This window comes from Callospermophilus lateralis, chromosome X (assembly GCF_048772815.1).
Source record: "Callospermophilus lateralis isolate mCalLat2 chromosome X, mCalLat2.hap1, whole genome shotgun sequence".
NCBI classification, from domain to species: domain Eukaryota; kingdom Metazoa; phylum Chordata; class Mammalia; order Rodentia; family Sciuridae; genus Callospermophilus; species Callospermophilus lateralis.
In genome coordinates this window covers 38,688,744-38,708,729 of record NC_135325.1, presented here as the reverse complement: position 1 = coordinate 38,708,729, position 19,986 = coordinate 38,688,744, and the positions used below count along the sequence as shown (strand labels likewise).

The 19,986-nt window shown below is 36.3% G+C and overlaps 1 protein-coding gene and 1 non-coding gene across 3 annotated transcripts in view; both read left to right on the top strand.

Annotated features, from left to right (window-relative positions):
• Phf8 (PHD finger protein 8) overlaps window positions 1–19,986 on the top strand; it is an 82,283-nt gene that overhangs the window by 53,635 nt on the left and 8,662 nt on the right. For both annotated transcript variants that reach the window (XM_077106716.1, XM_077106715.1), the window contains 2 exons: window positions 311–624; window positions 10,757–10,852. In XM_077106716.1, coding sequence (XP_076962831.1) covers window positions 311–624; window positions 10,757–10,852 — 410 coding nt within the window. The remainder of the gene's footprint in view (window positions 1–310; window positions 625–10,756; window positions 10,853–19,986) is intronic.
• LOC143639625 (U6 spliceosomal RNA) lies at window positions 18,265–18,372 on the top strand. The gene has a single exon (XR_013154768.1). It is a non-coding gene; the product is annotated as a U6 spliceosomal RNA (small nuclear RNA).

Here is a 19,986-nt window from a genome sequence, read left to right as displayed (position 1 = left end):
AAGGATAACTTTTAAAAAAGGAAAAAATGCAGCATTGTTGAACAGGGAAGGTGGAGTGCCCCCTTTTGCCATCTTGCTTGCTGTCTGTGGAGAGAGATTTGAGGCTAGAAGGACTGGCTTTTCAGGAAAACAGTCTTTGTTACTGTCTTGATCCATTACCTTGATTCCTAGTTTTTCACCTTGGATGGTTCTCTCCTTCATCCCATCTTGATCCCCACAGCTGATGTCCCTCTTCCCTGACTATTCTGATAACTGGTTTCTTCTGATAGCTAGAGAAACTTCCTTAGCATTTCTCCTCTTTTCCTTGCAGCGAGGCTCCAGCCTCCCCCAGCACTCAGGAGGCCATCCAGGGCATGCTGTGCATGGCCAACCTGCAGTCCTCATCTTCTTCACCGGCTACCTCTAGCCTGCAGGCCTGGTGGACAGGAGGGCAGGACAGAAGCAGTGGGAGTTCCAGCAGTGGTCTGGGCACAGTGTCTAGCAGTCCTGCTTCTCAGCGCACTCCAGGGAAGCGGCCCATCAAGCGTCCTGCATATTGGAGAACCGAGAGCGAGGAAGAGGAGGAGAATGCCAGTCTGGATGAACAGGACAGTTTGGGAGCATGCTTCAAGGATGCAGAGTATAGTAAGGACAGCTAAGCACATGGGTCCAAGCCAGCATCAGTCTCATATCCAGTCCCAAGAGAGAATAGCCTGTTGAGCAAAGATGTGACATTAAGCCTGATACTTAGTTTCTCTGAGTCATGTTTTCTTATTCTGTAAAATGGGAGGATATCTCAAAGGTTGATGTAAGAATTAGAGATTATGCTTGCACAGAGTACCTGAACCACCAGTGTCTCGCTCGTGAGAAGTTCTCAAAAAATGGTTGCTCTTATAATTAGCTATTGTCTATTTTTAGTACTGTCCAATTTTCATTCTGGTAACTTTGTTTCCCTCTTATTTTTCTTCTACTACCTGTATTTATGTTTTGTGTTGACCAGTTCATCACTTGCAAAGGTATATACAATCAGTCCTTCATATCTGTGGGTTCCATAATTGCAGATTCAATTAACAGTGTATTAAAAATCTTCAAAAATCTGCAATGGCGAGGCACTAAGCAACTCAGTGACACCTTGTCTCTAAATAAAATACAAAACAGAGCAGGGGATGTGGCTCAGTGGCTGAGTACCCCTGATTTCAATCTCCAGCACCCCCAAAAAAATCTTTGGAAAAAGAAATTACATCTCTACTGAATATGTACAGATAGTATAACAACTATTTTATTTAGCATTTACATTGTACTAAATATTACAGGTAATCTAGATATGATTTAAGATATACAGGAGAATGTACATAGATATATACAAATGCTGTGCTATTTTATATTAGGGCTGAGCATCCTGGGATTTTGGTTGAGGGGTGGTTCTTGAGACCAGTTCCATGTGGCTACGGAGGGATAACTAGGACTTTTCAGTGGACCTTTTACATTTACAAATGAGTATTTTGAATCTAAGCTTTTTTGAGGACTACAATGTACTTGTTTGTATAATGCAGATAACATTGTGTGGGTTTTGTTTTAATATTATTTTTTAAAAACTATATAATATGGTTAGTGTTCATTGACCAAGATTAAAACAAAGCAGAGAAATCAAAACTTCCTTATAACTAACATTCTTCCTCTCTAAGCCCAGTTTGATGTATACCCTTCCTCTCATCATGTTCACACTCTATATAGACATAATATAGTTAGAGGTGTACTTATTTACTCTGTGTCTTTCTGCAATTTGCTTGGATATTTTCCCCCATTAGTACATAGAGATCTACTTCATTGATATGTTCATATCTCCTTGCTGTATAGTATTTTACAACACAGATGTACATCATGTATTTAATTATTCATTTGAAGTTGACATTTAGGTTTGTTTTTAAGTTTATTTTTGTTACTAACAAATGGTGCAATGAAAATATTTGATAATATTTCTTTGCACCCATGTGCCAGTTAATATTTGTCCAGGGTAGACAGACCTGCTGGGTTAAAGGTTATATACAAGATAAATATTAATAGATAGTGCAAAGCTGTCCTTCACTGGGGCCAGCATATTGAGCAGTGTATGAGAAATAACCTGTTTCTCCACAGCCTTCCCTAGCAGTGGAGATATTATCAGTTTTTTGAATCCCATGGGAAAAGATGGTGTTTTAGTTTGTTTTACATGTTTGTTGTTTCTTTATTCCTTCTCTGTGAATTATCTATTCAATCTTTCACCTATTTTTCCTACTGGAATTTTTTTCTTATTGATTTGTAAGAGTTCTGTACGTGTTCTAGATTTGTTGGAATATTTTTTGCTCCAACATATGTTATGGATATGTTGATTTTTTTTTTTTGTTAGAGAGGAGCATCATGTATTTTTTCTCATGTCTACACAGTCTTCCATATAATTAAGCTTCAGTAGGGAGAAGAAGGAAGGGTAGAAGTAAGGAGCGGGGTGAAACTGGTTCTGGGGCCATCAGTATTCTGAACTACTGAAGCAGTTCCAGACTCCTATTTCATTGCCTCACTTCTGATCTGATCTCTATACCATAGTTAAGTGACCTCCTTAAAGCATGAGGGCTAACCTGTCATTCTTCTTAAAACCTCTTGTGGTTTCCCATATCACTTTATAATGGAAACCTAACTTCTAACTGTTGCCTTCAAAGTTCTGCATGATCTGCTGCTACCTTCCCCTCCCCCCCATCTCTCTCCATTTCCTGCTCCTCTCCATCTACATTATACTTCCTGTCATTTATTAAACTGCCAACCAGCCACTGTGTCAGAACCATTGTACAGGCTGGTTCTTCCCCCAGAATGCTCTTTCTCAGCTCTTTAAATTACAGAAAAATATTTCAGTCTATTATATTTTAATTTTATGTATAATATTTTTAGCATGTAGAAGATTCTAACCACTGTGCTATTTTTATAGTTTTTATATTTGTGTTTTCATTAAGAAACCCTTTTTATATTTTTATCTAAAACTTGTGTAGGAGATAAAGCTTTTAGTTCTTTATCTGAAGTTAACCTTTGTGCATTGTGGAAGGTAAGACTTTAGCTTAATTTTGTTTCACGTGAATATTTATTTATCTCCCCCCACTGCATTGTTAACTAGCTCATCATTAGCCCCATGATTTAAAGTCCACCTTTGTCATAAACTGATTTCTCATATATGTGTGTATTTAATTTTCTATTCTAGTTCCAGTTCTGTGCCTTGATAGCTATGTGAGTTTAGGAAAGCAAGCTAACTTCTTAGCCTTTTGTGGTAATAGTACTTTAATAGTACTTACTTTGTAGGTTGTTGTGAGGAATGAAATATATATATATATATATATATATATATATATATATATATATATATATATATATATATATAAACATTGCCCAACATATCATAAGCACACTATGTTAGATATTATTATTATTATTCTGTTCCATAAAATTTATCAGTCTAGTCCAGTGGCAATATGATATAGTTTAGTTACTGTAGGTCTTTGTTTCTGGTGAAGCAAACCTGCTCTGCAGAACTTGCTTTGGACCTGAGAGTACAGATGCTCAGCAAGCCCATTATCTATAGGCTAAAGTATAATTGGTCTTAGAGACATGCTAAGTTCCCCTGGCCCACCCTACCTTCAACAGCCAGTTGCATCAAAGTACAACTAAGATTTCTGGACCTGGTTTAACCAGTCCTCAGAAGAACAAACAGTTCACTCAGCTTCTGTTTCTCTTTTCCCCTACTTTGTCCAGCTACATGGCAAAAGCAGTTAAAGAGAGATCTCCTTAGGGTTTTTTTTAAATGTTTCCAGAATTTTTGACTGGTAATGAGCTTTTTTCTATTATAGATGAATTTTTAGAAATCAGCTCATCATCAAATTCCATGAACAATCCTTTTAGGATCTTTAAATTAGGTTTGCATGGAATGTGTAAATGAATTTATGAAGACAGACATCTTTCACCGGAGTCCTTTCTGCTCTAATGGGATGTATACATTCCTGAAAAATCTCATGTCCTGAATATTTATGAACAAAAATGTAGGGATTGGGGCTGGGGTTGTGGCTCAGTGGTAGAGCATTTGCATAGCATGGGTGAGGCACTGGGTTCAATCCTCAGCACCACATAAAGGTAAATAAATAAAGGTATTTTGTCCATCTACAACTAAAAAGTACTTTAAAAACACAGGGATTATAAGAAAAAGAAGTTAGGGGCAAGGTGTGGTAGCATATGCTTGTAATTCTAGCAACACAGGAGGCTGACAGAAGGTTTGGATGTTTAAGGCTAGCCTCAGCAATTTAGCAAGACCCTGAGCAACTTAGAGAGGCCCTGTGTCAAAATAAAAAAGTAAAAAGGGCTGGGGATGTAGCTCAGTGGTAAAGCACTCCTGGGTTCAATCCCCCAGTCCCTCCCACCCCCTACAAAAAAAGGGGAAAATAAGTTAAGGTAAATCCCTCAAAATATTATATGAATTTAAAGCCAAAACACTGGCCCAGATTCCTAATAATAATCCTTGCCCAATTAGAGTCCATTGGCATTTACACCCAGCATCACAGTCAGCAGATCATCTATAGCCTTAAAGCATGGACTCTAGTTTTTTACTTCCAGATGTGGATTTTTTTTAAGGTTCTTAGAATTGAACCCAGGGGCATTTTACCACTGTGTTGCATTCCCAGCCACCTTCCTCCATTTTTTTTTTTTTAATTTTGAGATAGGGTCTTAGTGCTGGTCTCAAACTTGCAATCCTCCTGCCTCAGCTTCCCAGGTAGCTGGCCCAGATGTGAATTCCTGAAAACATTTGATTAAAGTAGGTGTCAACTTCATCAAATTAAAATTGGATCCAGGGCCTTGTCTTTATCAGTCTTTTTCTTTCTTTCTTTCTTTTTTGTGCTGGGAATTAAACCCCAGGGCCTTGTGCATGCTAGGCAATCTCTACCACTGACCTATATTCCTAGTCCTTCTCTCCCTCCCTCCCTCCCTCTCTCTCTCCTTTTTAAACACAGGGGGATGATATTTTTGCAACTGTGTATGCTCTGACAGCAAGCTTCTTGTCCCACCAGAACCTAATTCAGTTTAAAACAGAGTTACCACTTGGTCTTGCTCTGGTGGGAGGCACTATTGCAGGATTTTTAGCTTTTGTTTGTATGTCTTCGTATATTGCTAAGGATTTCTCTGTAGTTGTAAGGGGAAAAAATACCACTAACTGAGTAAAAAAAAAATATGCCAGGGAAAATTGCTTTTGAACCAGTGCAACTTCTCAACAGCATTGGCATCATTCCTCATACCTTTTGGGTATGAACAATGAACTATTAATAGGCCCTGTTCTCTTCCTGTCATTAAGTGTGGTCTGCTCTGCATTTATTTAAGTGTTCTTGTATATATATATTTTTTGGTTTATTTCTTCAGTTTATTCCTAAGTATTTTATTTTGGTTCCTACTAAAAATGACATCTTTTCATGTGTTTTTTTTCTTTCTAATTGGCTATTTGCTAATATGGAGGAAAAGAGGTGATTTTTCCATATTGATCCTGTATTCTACTCCCTTATTATACTCATTAGTTGTATTAATTTTTCAGTTAATTGATTTGACTTCTTTTGAGGTAGGTGACCTATGCATCCTGTATTAGTTTGGTAGATGTGCCCAAAAAAAAGAAAAACCACAAACTGTGTGGCTTAAACAACATTTTTTTCCTCACAGTTCTAGATGCTGAAAGTTCAAGATCAAGTGCCAGCACGGTTGGTTTGTCCAGAGGTGTTTCTCCTAGGCTTACAGATGGTCCCCCTCTTTTTGCCTTGTCATGAGGTTTTCCTTCTGTGTACACAGGCCCCTGATATCTGTGTAGCCTACTGTCTTCTTGTAAGATAACAGTCAGATGGGATTAGAGGGTATACTAACAGCCTTATTTTAACTTTTATACCTCTTTAAAGGTATCTCCAAATACATTCACATTCTGAGGTTCTGGGGGTTATGGCTTCAACATATGAATTTCGGAGGGGACACAGTTCAGTCCCTAGTTTTATTATAATGTTGAGTCATCATGATAATAGTGGGCATCCTTGTGGTATTTCTGACTTTAAAGGGGATACTGCCAATGTTTCTCAGACTATACTCATAAAGTTTAGGGAAATCTCTCTTATTTGAGCGATTTTGTTTAAGATTAGGTAGTATTAGGTTTCACCAAACAGTTTTTTGGGCATGTTTTGATAAAAAGACATTTTTTGTTTATTAATATAGTGAATACTAATTTTGAATCTACATTTTCTTGAGATTTGCTATGCTTGGTCATGGTTTTTAATTATAGTTTGTCTAGTTTACTTGATTAATGTTCTTTTTTTAAATTTTTTTTAGCTGTAGTTGGACATGATATTTTTTTAATTTATTTTTTATATACATGACAATAGTGGAATGCATTACACTCTGGACACAATATTTTGTTTATTTTTTTTTAGAGAGAGAGAGAGAGAGAGAATTTTAATATTTATTTTTTAGTTTTTTCGGCAGACACAACATCTTTGTTTGTATGTGGTGCTGAGGATCGAACCCGGGTTGCACACATGCCAGGCGAGCGCGCTACCGCTTGAGCCACATCCCCAGCCCAATGATATCTTTATTTTCATGTGGTGAAGAGTACTGAACCCAGTGCCTCACATATGTGAGGCAAGTGCTCTACCACTAAGCTACAACCCTAGCCCGATTAATGTTCTTTTTTTAATATTTATTTTTTAGTTTTAGGTCGACACAATGTCTTTATTTTTTATTTTTATGTGGTGCTAAGGTTCGAACCCAGTGCAGTGCCTCATTCATGCTAGGTGAGCACTCCACCACTGAGCCACAACCCCAGCCCTAATGTTCTTCTTAAAGACTAGTTTTTTGTTTTATTGATCCTTTCTAATGGTTGATGTTGTTTACTATTTTCTTTATGTCTGATTTTTTGTTCCTTTTATCAGTGTTCTTTTTTAACATCTTGAATTAAAAGCACTGGTCATTTATTTTCAGTCTGCCTTTTGATGAAGGGTTTTAAAATTTTATGTTTTTAATTAAAATGAAGTAAAATTGGCTTTTTTGGTATACATATGTTTAGATACTTGTGACCACCACAGTGAGGATGTAGAACCCTTTGATCACCCCCTATACTCTCTTATGTTACTTCCACTTTGAAGTCATGTCCTCCCTCTACTCCAAACCTCTGGCAGTCCCTGATCTGCTCTTTATCATTATAGCTTTGCCTTTGCCAGAAAGTCTTATAAATGGAATTGTGCTGTATGATATTTTGAGACTGGCATTTTGACTCAGCATAATGCCTTTAAGATTCATTAATGGCTTGAATCTTTGTGTCTTCTCTCCTTTTTTATTGATTAGTTTAGCTATAAGTACTTGCCAGTTTTATTGAGTTAACTTTTGGTTTTCTTGATTCTATTGCTTTTCTAGTCTATTTCATTTATTTCTCATCTTTATTATTTCTCTCTAGCTTTGGGTTTAGTTTGGTCTTCTTTTTCTTAGCTTTTTGAAGAAATATTATGGAATTTAGGCTATTGATTTAAGATCTTTCATGTTTTTTACATGAAGGTATTTTCAGCTATAAACTTTTGTTGTATCCCATAGGTTTTGGTGTATCCCATAGGTTTTGGTGTTGTGTTTTTTTATCCATCTTATAATTTTTCATACTCACACTTTTGATTTCTTCTTTGGTTATTTTAGAGAGTGTTATTTAATTTCTACCTGTTTTTTTTTAAAATTTTCCATTTATCCTTCTGTAACTGATTTATAGTTTCATTCCATTGCAGTTTGAAAAAATATTTTGTATAATTTTAGCTTCTTTTTGTTTGTTAAAAATATTTTTAGTTGTAGATGGATGTAATATCTTTTACCTTTCTTTTATTTATTTTTATGTGGTGCTGGGGATCAAACCCATTGCCTCCCACGTGCAAGGCAAGTGCTCCACCACTGAGCGATGCAACTCCAGTCCTGATTTTGGTTTCTTAAAACACAATAAGACTAATTTTGTGACCTAATATGTAGTATGTTCTGGAAAATGTTTCCTGTATACTTGAGAAAAATGTGTTTCCTATTCTTTTTGTGTGGAGTGTTCTATACTTGTCCATAAGGTCTAATTGGTTTAGAGTGTTTTCAAGTCTTTTATTCCCTTATTTATCTTCTCTCTGCGTGTTTTATATAGAATCAAAAATGGAACATTTAAATCTCCAGTTATTCTTGTAGAATTGCTGTTTTCCTTCAATTGTGTCAGTGTTTCATATATTTTGAGATTCACTCATTAGGGGTGTGTTTGTGTGTGTGCGCTCCTGTGTGTGTTTAATTGTTACATGTTCTTGGATTGGCCAGATTATGTAATTCTCTTCTTTGCATCCTGTAACAGTTTTCAACTTGCAGTGTAATTTGCCTGGTGTTAGCATAGTCACCACAGCTTTCTTTTTGGTTGCTATTTGTGTGGAGTGTGTTTTTACAGCCTTTTGCTTTCATCTTAGTTGTTTGTTTCAGATCTTGCAGATGATATACTATTGGATCATATTTTCACTTCATTCTCCCAATCTCTCCCTTTGGATTGATGACTTTAATTTGTTTGCATTTAAAGTGATTACCAATAAGGAAGAATTTTTGCTATTTTACTATTTTTGTTTGTTTTTGTTGTTGCTATTGTTTTAGAGACGAGGTCTCACTCTGTTGCCCAGGCTGGCCTCAAACTTTTGAGCTTAAGCAATCCTCTTGATTTAGCATCCTGACTATACAGGTCTCTGCTGTCTCACCTAGCCATGATTTGTCTTCTATATGTCTTATAACTTTTTGGTTTCTCAGTCTTCTTTTATCTCTTTTTTATGCTTAATTGCTTTTTTTGTAGTGTACTGATTTGATTCACTCATTTCTTTTTTTGTTTATTTTTTTTATTTTCATAGTAATTACTCTGGGAATTAAAATTAACATCCTTACATTTAACAGTCTAGTTCCACAGCCTACAAAAACTTGGCTCCTAGGGGCTGAGGTTGTGGCTCAGTGGCAGAGTGCTTGCCTAGCATGTGTGAGGCACTGGGTTCGATCCTCAGCACCATATAAATAAAAAATAAAGGTCCATCAACAACTAAAAAGTAATTAAAAAAAAAAAACAACTTGACTCCTATATACCTCTACCCTCCTCCCTAGTGTTTTTTGATCCCAAATTACTTCTTCCTGCATTGTATTCCTATTGACACAGATTTATAGCTAATTATTTTACACATTTATCTTCTAAATCACTTAGGAATCAAAAAAGACGATTTATTTATATATATATATTTTTAATACAGGGGTTCAAACCAGAAAGAGGATTTAGAAGCCACAAATACTATAATCCTTTTATATTTACTTTTATGGGGGTTGTTTTAGCTTCAAGTTACTCTCTATTATTCTTTTATTTCAGCCTTAAATACCTCTTTATCATTTCTTGAAGGCAAGGTATATAATGACTAAATAACCCCAGATTTTAGGGTTTTTAAAAATGTCTTATTTCTTGTCTATCTGGTGTGGTCTCTGCACCCATGTCAAAAATCATTAGCCAAGCCAGGCATGGTGGCATAAAACTGTAATCCCAGTGGCTCAGGAGGCTGAGGCAGGAGGATATTGACTTTAAAGCCAACCCCAGCAACTTAGCAAGGCCCTTAGTGAGACTGTGTCTCTAAATAAAATACAAAAAAAGGGCTGAGGATATGGCTCAGTGGTTAAGCACCCCTGGATTCAATTCCCCATTACCAAAAAAGAAAAGAAAAAAAAAATCATTGGCCAGCCAGGCATGTCGGTGAACACCTATGGGCCCAGATACTCAGGAGGCTGATGCAGTATGAGTGCAAATTTAAGGCAAGCTTGGCCAATATAATGAGATGCTATCTTAAAAAACATAAAGGGCTGGGGATGTAGTTTAATAGCAGACAGAGCACCCTGGGGTTCATTCTCTGGTAGCACAGAAGTCATTAGAAAGTTTTCACTCTTATCCTTTGCTTTTCTTTTAGGCTTAACAGAAACATCTGAATTTGACCTCACCAGTAGGATACTTTAGACCATATTATCACTAAATCTTATGTCTGTTGAATGTAGATTGTGAGAAAAATATGATAAACTATATATTTGTATGTTTCTGTTAGATGTGATACTTGTATGTGTGTTTGTCATTCAGAGCATTCCATTCCAGTGATTCTCACTCAGTCCACATGGTCTTTTTGTTCCTGATTTGTATATTTAGTGTTTACTGTTAATTTTTCCATTCATTTAGCAAACACTGAGCATCTACTCTGCATTGTTTTAGGCTCCCTTAATAGGAAATCAAATAATATATATATCAGTACCCTCATGATAATTTAGGAGTAATAGATTTAATAGTAAGTTCTTAAATACTGTATAGCAATTCCAGTAGAATCAAGCACAAGATACTGAGGAGATCTGAGAGGGAGGCACCTGAATCAGACTAGGAATGTGAGGGAAGTCATCTTATAGGAGGTGAATCTAGAACTGGGTTTTTTAAAAGGTGAGTAAAGTAACTCATGAAATTACTCACCATATGGATGTTGGGTAAATGAATCAAAATTAGGTGAATGTGGCAGGACTTTTGTAGCAAGGGTGCAAAGGTAGAGAAGGCATGAATCACATTCAGGGGCTTGCAGTCAAATGTGGATTAAGTAAAGGGTACACTTATTGTGCAGTAGGAAGAACTGGAGTATGTATTCTGTCTCACTCTTTTGGATGAGATCTCAGTTTACCCTGCTTTCCCCTCTCCCTACAGTCTACCCTTCCCTGGAATCTGATGATGATGACCCTGCTCTGAAATCTCGACCCAAGAAAAAGAAGAATTCAGATGACGCCCCATGGAGTCCTAAAGGTGATCCAGTATTTTGTACCTTTAATTTTGTAGGTATGGTCAGGGGGGAAATAGACTGGAAGTAGAAGGGATATTTAATTCAATAAGACCCAGTTCAAGCTGGGCATGATGGCACATGCCTTTAATCTCAGCAACTCAGGAGGCTGAGACAGGAGGATCCCAAGTAAAGGCCAACTTCAATAATATAGTGAGGCCCTAAGCAACTTAAGTGAAACCTGTCTCAAAATTTAAAACGCTGGAGATGTTGTTCAGTGGTTAAGTGCCCCTGGGTTCAATCCCTGGTACCAAAAAAGGAAAAAAAGGCCCAGTTCAGACACTCATTTGTTTATTCAAAAAGCATTTGTTATGTCCAGGCAGATTGTTAGATGCTGGAGATAAAATGGTCAGTAATTAAACAGTTATATAATCAGTTCAGCAAAACCAGAAATAATGAGACATGCAGCTTACTTATTTTATGACTTGAGGAGAAAGGAGGAGGACCTTGAACAGATTCTACCAAGCAGACTAGGGCTTCAGAGGACATTCTGATATCATCATCCTAGCCCTCTGGTAATTTTGTGGTCAAGGAGGTAAATTATGCTGACTGCTGAGCTCTACAAGGTTCAAGACTCATCTTTTGAGAAGCCATCCCTGAGTATGATAGAATCATTATTGAGTTGAATATAGAAATTAGAGGGTGATCAAATAATTTTCTCTATTTCATTGGTTGGCTTGTTTTTACATTGGAGGATATATCAATGAGACTTTGCTGCTTAACAAACAACCCAAAACTTAGTGGCTTAAAACAACAGTAATGGACCATTTTTCAGAATGATTCTGTAGGTTGGTTAAGTTGTTCTTTCATTCTGAGGCAGTTTGACTGGTGGTATAAAAAGATCTTCCTCAGTGTCTGGTACCTAACTTGGATAACTAGAGCCTTTTTTCTTATTGTCTTTCATCCATCAGGAGGCTATCCCAAGCTTTTTCATAAGGTGGCAAAAGGGTTTCCAGCAGCAAGAAAGGACAAGCCCCAATGTATAAGCACTTTTCAAGCCTCTGCTTGTTTCTTAATTGTTATTGTCCCATTGGCCAAAACAAATTATATGGCCAAACCTCGATTTCAGGGCTGGAGAAGTAGATTACACCTCTCAAAAGGGGAGCTCCAAAGTCACATTGCAAAAGGATGGATATATAGATTTATATATATATATATATATATATATATATGTGTGTGTGTGTGTGTGTGTGTGTGTGTGTACACAGAGGTGTGAGAAACTGAGGGCCATTTCTGTAGCAGTGTGCCATTGAGGATGCTGGAATCTCAATATCTGTGGTTCTCAGGAAATAAGGGTCCTTTTAGTCCCAGCAAGCCTTATTTGACTTTTTTGGTGTTTGCTTGGGGTTGGAGGAGTAGGACAGCAGGACATTTTTGGGAAGTGTTCTCTTAGTCAATTGGCAAATAAAAAAAAAAAAAAATAGGCCTATTTTCTTATTTTATTTTCTTCTGTAGTTTGTAGTTTTATATCTCCTGTCAAAGTAAAATTTTCACATTAGTGTAAAAGAAAATGTGGAAAATACCAAACATAGAGGAAATTAAGAAGAAGAAACCACCCATGAGTTTGCTACCCAGAGACAACCCTTGTTAACATTAACATTTTCTTTTTTTAAACATATTTTCTTCTAGTCTTCTTTTCCTATGCATTTTTCTTATTGTGATTGAAATAACACTGTATATGCAATTGTATATCCTATTCTTTTTATTTATTTTTTGTCTTTTTTAATTAAAGGTAATGTATAGCAAATAAAATACTATGGAGGAGTTCAGGATGAAAAGCAATGTTCTTCTATTTCTGCTTTCCCCATCTTCAATTATGTGCTGAAAAGCAACCTCATATTTTTTATTTTCCTGGTATATACCTCTAAAACTCAAGACGATAGAATTTATACCACTAGTTCTCCTTTAATCAGCTTCTGTTGTGCCCTTAGTGTTTCTCCAACCCTCAGCCTTCTATAAATCATTCATTTTTATTTATATTATAAAGCTTGTTAACATATACATTTTCTTGTGATTAATAGTCCATATTTACTAGAAATTGAGTATAAAATTGAAAATCAATGCATATGTTTGACCTATTAAATTAATATATGTTAAATATGTCCCTGTGCCATTGTTTATAAATAATATTTTAATGGCTACAAATGCCTATTTTATGGATATACCTAATTTATTTAATCTGGAGGCATTTAAGCTATCGTTTATCATAATTAGCGACAACATTTGAAGTGAGCATCTTTATATATAAATGTATATCTGGCAACTTGCTTAGGATGGATCCCCATGAAATTTTAGAAAGGTCAAACTATATGAGAACGAATGGTGAAAAGTCTCCCTCCCACCTCTTTTCCAATTAATTCTTATTTTCCTTTCAGAGATAATTTCTGCATATCCAAAGACATGTATATATTGTCTTTTCTCCTCTTTTTATTCAATTGGAAATTTACTGTTTTAGTAAGCTATTTTGCTGCTGTGACTAAAAGACCTGACCAGAAAAACTGTAGAGGAGGAAAAGTTTATTTGAGGGCTCATGGTTTCAGATGTCTCAGTCCACAGACAGCAGGCTCCATTCCTGGAGTCTTGAAATGAGGCAGAACAACATGGCAGAAGAGTGTGGCAGAGAGAAGCAGCTCACATGATGATCAGAAAGCAGAGAGAGACTCCACTCTCCAGATACAAAATATATATCCTGGGGCTGGGGATGTGGCTCAAGCGGTAGCGCGCTTGCCTGGCATGCCTGCGGCCCGGGTTCGATCCTCAGCACCATGTACAAAAAACAAAGATTGTGTCCGCCGATAACTAAAAAATAGATATTAAAAAATTCTCTTTCTCTCCCTCCCTCTCTCACTCTCTCTATATATCTATCTCCTAAAACCAAGGCCCAATTCCCACTTCCTGCAGCCACACCCTACCACTTCAATTTCCACTCAGTTAATCCCATCAGGGATTAATTCACTTATTGGGTTAAGGATGTAATTCAATCATTTTTCCTCCAAACCTTCTTGTATTGTCTCACACGTGAGCTTTTAGGGGACACCACATCTAACCCATAACATTTACTTATATACTCTATTAGTTTTTGATTTTTCTCAATAATGCATCTTAGAAATTATTTACATTCCCACAAGCAGTGCACAAGAGTGGCTGTTTCCCTTTACATTTGCCAACACAGTTTCTTAATGTAAACATTTAAAAAGCTCTTGATACATACAAACAAATTACTTTCCCAAAAGGTTGGGACAATTTACCTTCCCACCAGCCATTTGTAAAAATGCCTGTTTATGAAATCCTTACAGGCATTGAAAATGTCAGTTAGGAAGAGTGCTTGCATATGAGTAACAGGAACCTGTCAAGCATCCTTAGTGTTTAGTCCCTAGGGTAGAGCTGCTTTAGTTGATGTCCATGGACTTTTGGATCCTTGAATCTCCTACATTGTATTAAAAATTTATGTAAATGTACACACACATTTGTATATATTTCTCTAGTTAAAACATTATCACATTTTCAAAGCAAGTCTAAAAAGATTTCAGTGTTCTACCAAAGGTATTTTCACTTAAAATCAAGAATAAGACGTATGCCCATTAGCCCTTCTGTTATTTAGCATTGATTTTTAAGTTCTAGCCAGCATAATTAGGAATAAAGCAGAAATAAGGACTGTGTAATAAATTAAGAGAACATGACATGATGATGTGGGATTCCCAGGATGGGAATCCTGTTCATTTTTGTCCATTGTTTTCACTGGAGCACCTTGCATAGTAATAGCAAATGGGTGATGTTTAGTAAGTATTTGACAAGTGAAAGAATTTGTATGATTGTATAATAAATATAAGTAGAAAACAGAAATATGGCATTTTGTATATTAGAAAATGCAAGAAAATTTAAAACTTAGAATTAATAAGAGAATTCAGTAAATTGGGCAATCCGTAGATATAAACTAGATAGCCACAAACCATGAATTTCTGCATATCAGTAATAATCATAATGTACTGAGAGAAAAAAGACCTTTTTGACAGTAGCAACAATTATATAAAATACCCAAGAATAACCTTAAGAAGACACATGTGGAACCTATGAGAAGAAAAACTTCAAAACTTCACTGATGAACATAAAAGAAGGCCTTAATCAATAGAGGTATACCATGTGTCTGGTTACCAAAACTGAGTGTAATTTCCTTTCAAATTAATTTGTACCTTTGACACTATTCTAATCAAATTTTGTGGGGAACTTGTTCTAAAAATAGTTTTTAAGGGGCTGGGGTTGTGGCTCAGCAGTAGAGCGCTCACGTCACACGTGCAAGACCCTGGTTTGATCTTCAGCACCACATAAAAATAAATAAGTAAAATAAAGGTATTATGTCCAACTACAACTAAAAAATAAATATTTAAAAAAATAATAATTTTTTAAAACGTAAACATAATTAGCTTAAAGAATTTTAGGATAGAAGAGTTGAAAAGAAATTAGCCTTTTTAGATATTTAAATTACACTGACTGGGGATATAGCTCAGTGGTAAAGTATTTACCTAGCATGAATGAAGCCCTGGGTTCAATCCCTAGTACCATAAAAAGAAAAAAAAAATTCAAGTGTAGATATTTTGTAGTGCTACAATAATCAAATTAATGTTGTTAAAGCACAAGAATGAATAATAAATATTTTTTTTTCATTTTTAAATATATTTTTGTTATGAAAACATAGAAAATTAGACAGGTTAATGCCATGAAAATATAAAACACATATCACCCAAAGTTAATAATGAACATTTTGTTACATTTGCTTTGCTTTTTTTTGAGGGTTTTGAAGTGAAATTCCAAACATAATGATATCTGTAGTTCTTCACTGATCTTCTAATTGTTCTCTTCACTATTAAAAATGAGGTATTGAATTCTCTAGCCGTTATTCTTGAAATATCTATTTCTTCCTTTTAAAAAATTTCTTTAGTTTTAGGTGGACACAACATCTTTATTTTACTTTATGTGGTGCTGAGGATCAAACCCAGTGTCTCATACATGCTAGGCGAGCGCTCTATCTCTGAGCCACAACCCCAGACCATCTATTTCTCCCTTTACTTTGGATTTTGAGACTCAGTTGTTAAGTTCATACATGTTTATAGTTTTGTGTGTGTGTGTGTGTGTGTGTGTGTGTGTGTGTGTGTGTAGTACGGGGGAATCAAACATCCCAGGGCCTTGTGTATGCTAAGCAGGTGCACTAACACTGAACTACACCCCCAGTCCTCAGACATTATTTCGTCAAGTAGTCTTTGTACTCCATTTCTCTCTGAACTTCTGAGACTCCTATGTGTATGTGTTGATAAACTTGATGGTAGGATTACAGGTATGTGCCATCATGCCCAGCCTTTCTTGTAATTGTTTAGACATGGTCTTCTTTAGCCTCCAAAATAATTTACAATAGCTGATTTTAAGTCTTTATCTAGTAAGCCCAACTTTGTTTAGGAAGACAGACACAGTATCTTTTGTTTTTTGTTTTTTCTTATGTATGCCTTAGTTTTCCTTTTGCATTGTATTTCTTATAATTTTGTTAATAATGAGATATTTTAAATATGGTGGCAGCTCTGGATTCTCCTCATTTTGCTCCCCAGGGTTTATTTTGTTTTTGTTTATTGCCAGTATAACTTGTTTAGTGACTTTTTTGAACTAATCCTATAAAGTTTGTATTCTATTTGTGAGTAAATCTCTACTCAGATAGCTTTCTGGTCATCTAATGTTTTGACAGATTTCCTTAAATGCCTGGGATTAGTGAATCTTCCAGTGTTGCCAAGGGCCTCTGTGTGCGTGTTGGGGCAGCACTCAACTCTCAGCCAGCCACTTTATAACTCTCCTTTAGCTTTCACTTTCTGCTTGTGCAGAGCCTCAGAGTCAGCCAGGGGTGCGTGCTTAGGACCCTTTCAGGTCTTTCACAGAGCCTCTGTACATGCATGTGACCTTCTAGATTCCCCAAAGCATGTGAGAGCTTTTCACATTTCCTATGATCATCTCATTCCTCAGCTTCCTTGTAAGCCTTTGGATTAATCTGTTTGTCACAACTATTATGCATCACCTTAAGTAGCTGTGACATTAAGTACTTGCCTTTAAACATTTTCATGAATTCTTCCTAGGGAGAGGCTTTTAGTACTAGGCTTTGAAAGAAAGCTCTAACTCTTTTCTGCTTGCTACTGGGAATGTGGAGTGTTATTTTTCAAGGATACCACTGAGCTAGGGGAAGGTGAATGTGTCTAGTTCAAGTTAAAATGCCATAAAGCTCCCTGTTCTGAGATTCAGCTATTTGTCTTGAGTAAATGCTCTCCTAAGTTTCTGAAAGCCTTTGGTTAATTTCTAGAGTTCTGATAAAGCTCTTTGTGACAATTTAAACAAAAATTAGTTGTAGATGGACACAGTACCTTTATTTAATTTATTTAATTATATGTAGTGCCGAGGATTGAACTCAGTACCTGATACATGCTGGGCAAGCACTCTACCACTGAGCTACAACCCCAGACCAACAATTTTTTTTTGTAATGCCAGGGATTGAACCCAGGAGCACTTGACTACTGAGCCACATTCCCAGCCCTTTTTTAAAAAATATTGTTTTAGTTGTAGATGGACATAATACCTTTATTTTATTTAGTTTTATGTGGTGCTGAGGATCAAACCCAGTGCCTTACACGTGCTAGGCAAGCACTCTGACACCGAGCTACAACCCCAGTCCCCCCAGTCATTTTTATTTTCAGACACTAGATATTATGACACCATTTCTCACCATGTATTTCAGTATGCATTTCTAGAAATAGGGACATTTTCTCATATAACAATAATTCCATTATACATAACAAAATTAATGGTTATTCAGTAATTCTTTGATGTTCATCTAATTCTAAGCCAATAATCAAATTTCCTAAATTGTTTAACCAAACAAAGGTACTACAATGAATCTGTTTAAATTAGGATCTAAATAGAGTCCACATGGCATTTGGCTGTCTTGCCTTTTAAGTCTCTTTCTTTGATAGCTGGGCATGATGGCACATGCCTGTAATCGCAGTCACTGGGGGGGGGCTGAGGCAGGATGATTGCAAGTTTGAGGCTAGCCTCAGCAACTTAGTGAGGCCCTAAGCAACTTATCAAGACCCTGTCTCAAAATAAAATAAATAAATAAAAAGAACTGAAGAGTAGGGCATGGTGGTGCATATCTGTAATTCCAGTGGCTTGCTTAGGAGGCTGAGGCAGGAGGATTGCAAGTTTAAAGCCAGCCTTGGCAAAAGTGAGGTACTAAGCAACTCAGTTGAGACCCTGTCTCTAAATAAAATGCTAAAAAGAGCTGGAGATGTGGCTTAGTGGTCAAGTGCCTTTGTTTTCAATCTCCAGTACCTTGATAAACAAATCCATAACAGTGCTCACTTCAGCAGCACATAACGCTAGAATTGGAATAATACAGAGAAGATTAGCATGGTCCCTACACAAGGATGATGTGCAAATTTGTGAATCATTCCATATTTTTTAAAAATCTAACATTCCCCTTTCTGTTTTATCCTATTTTTGTTGTAGAAATGGTATAATGACCCTGTAGTTCATCTTGCCTTCTAGATTTGTCTGTTTACTTCCATGTGACATTGTCTTTTTAAAGAGATTAAGCCAGTTATCTGATATGCAGAATGTTTGCTTCTTTTCTCAAGGTAATATTTAATTTTTTCTTCTGTTCCTATGTTTCTTAAACACTGGAAGTAATATGAATGACCTGCATTATTTTAACACCTTAGCAACTTTCCAGGTGGACCTTTGAATTTCCTGTTGCATCACATCAAGAGGCATATGATATTGTGTTTTCTCACTACTAGTGACACTAAAGTTAGTACATAGTTAATTGTGCAAGTAGACTAAGGTAATGGTCCCCTGATAGTACCATTTTAAAGTTAGGTTTTGTTCTTGAGACTGGCAAGCTGTCTGTAAATTAATAATTTGTTAGTATGTGAATATGTAATTCTCTAGAATCCATAGTTTCATCAGGGCTTGCAAACTTGTGAATTTTCTAATTGTTATTTCTTCTACATTTATTAGCTGGCATTTTTTCTGTAAAGAAGAGCTGTCCCTCTTCATCAAAATAACCTATTTGGTTATTTTGTAATATTCTTTCTATCGAAAAGATGGGATGAATAACTATTTTTGATTTAATGTGTTAAAGGTGCTACATAAAAGCATTTTGTAAGAGTTATGCCCTTGGACTGGGGTTATAGCTCAGTGGTAGAGTGCTTGTCTAGCATGTTTGAGGCACTGGGTTCAATTCTCAGCACCGCTAAATAAATAAATAAATAAAATAAAGGTCTATCAACAACTAAAAAACATTTTTAAAAAAGAGTTATGGCCTTGTTCGTAGACAAAAAATCATACATCAACAATATCAGACAAGGTGATATGTGTTGTGTATCAAGTGACTTGTACAGATCATAAGTTCAAATGAAGAAAAGATAAATGGAACCAGAGAAGTTCTAAAAGTTTGCATAGGTATTGTTTTCAATATATCTTTGAAGGGTGGGTAAGTTTTGACTAGGCAGTATGGAAGAGCAGACTCTAGGTAGTGTGGATGATGAGGATGAAGGCACAGGGAGAGAAGATGAACTGTACATACAGTGAGGTATAATAAGGAAGCTGTCTGTCTGGAGAAGCTGAGAATATGGATGTCTTAGTCCATTTTCTTAAGCTATACCAGAATATCACAGACTGGGTAAATTCTAAACAATGGGAGTTTATTTGACTCATGCTTCTTGAGGTTGGGATGTCCAAGAGCATGATACTGGCATCTGGTGAGGGCTTTGTGCTACATCATGCTATAGCAGAAGGCATCACATAATGAGAGAGCAAGCAAGTATGAGTGAGCTAAAATTCCCCTTTTATAACTAACTTGCTTCCACAATAACAGCTTTAATCCATTCATGAGGGTGGTGCTACCATGACCTAATTAGCTCTTAAAAGTTTTACCTCCTAGCCAGGCATGGTGGCACATGCCTATAATCCCAGCAGTTTGGGAGGCTAGTTCAAAGCCAGCCTCAGCAATGGTGAGGCACTAAGCACCTCAGTGAGACCCTTTCTCTAAATAAAATACAAAATAGGGGTGGGG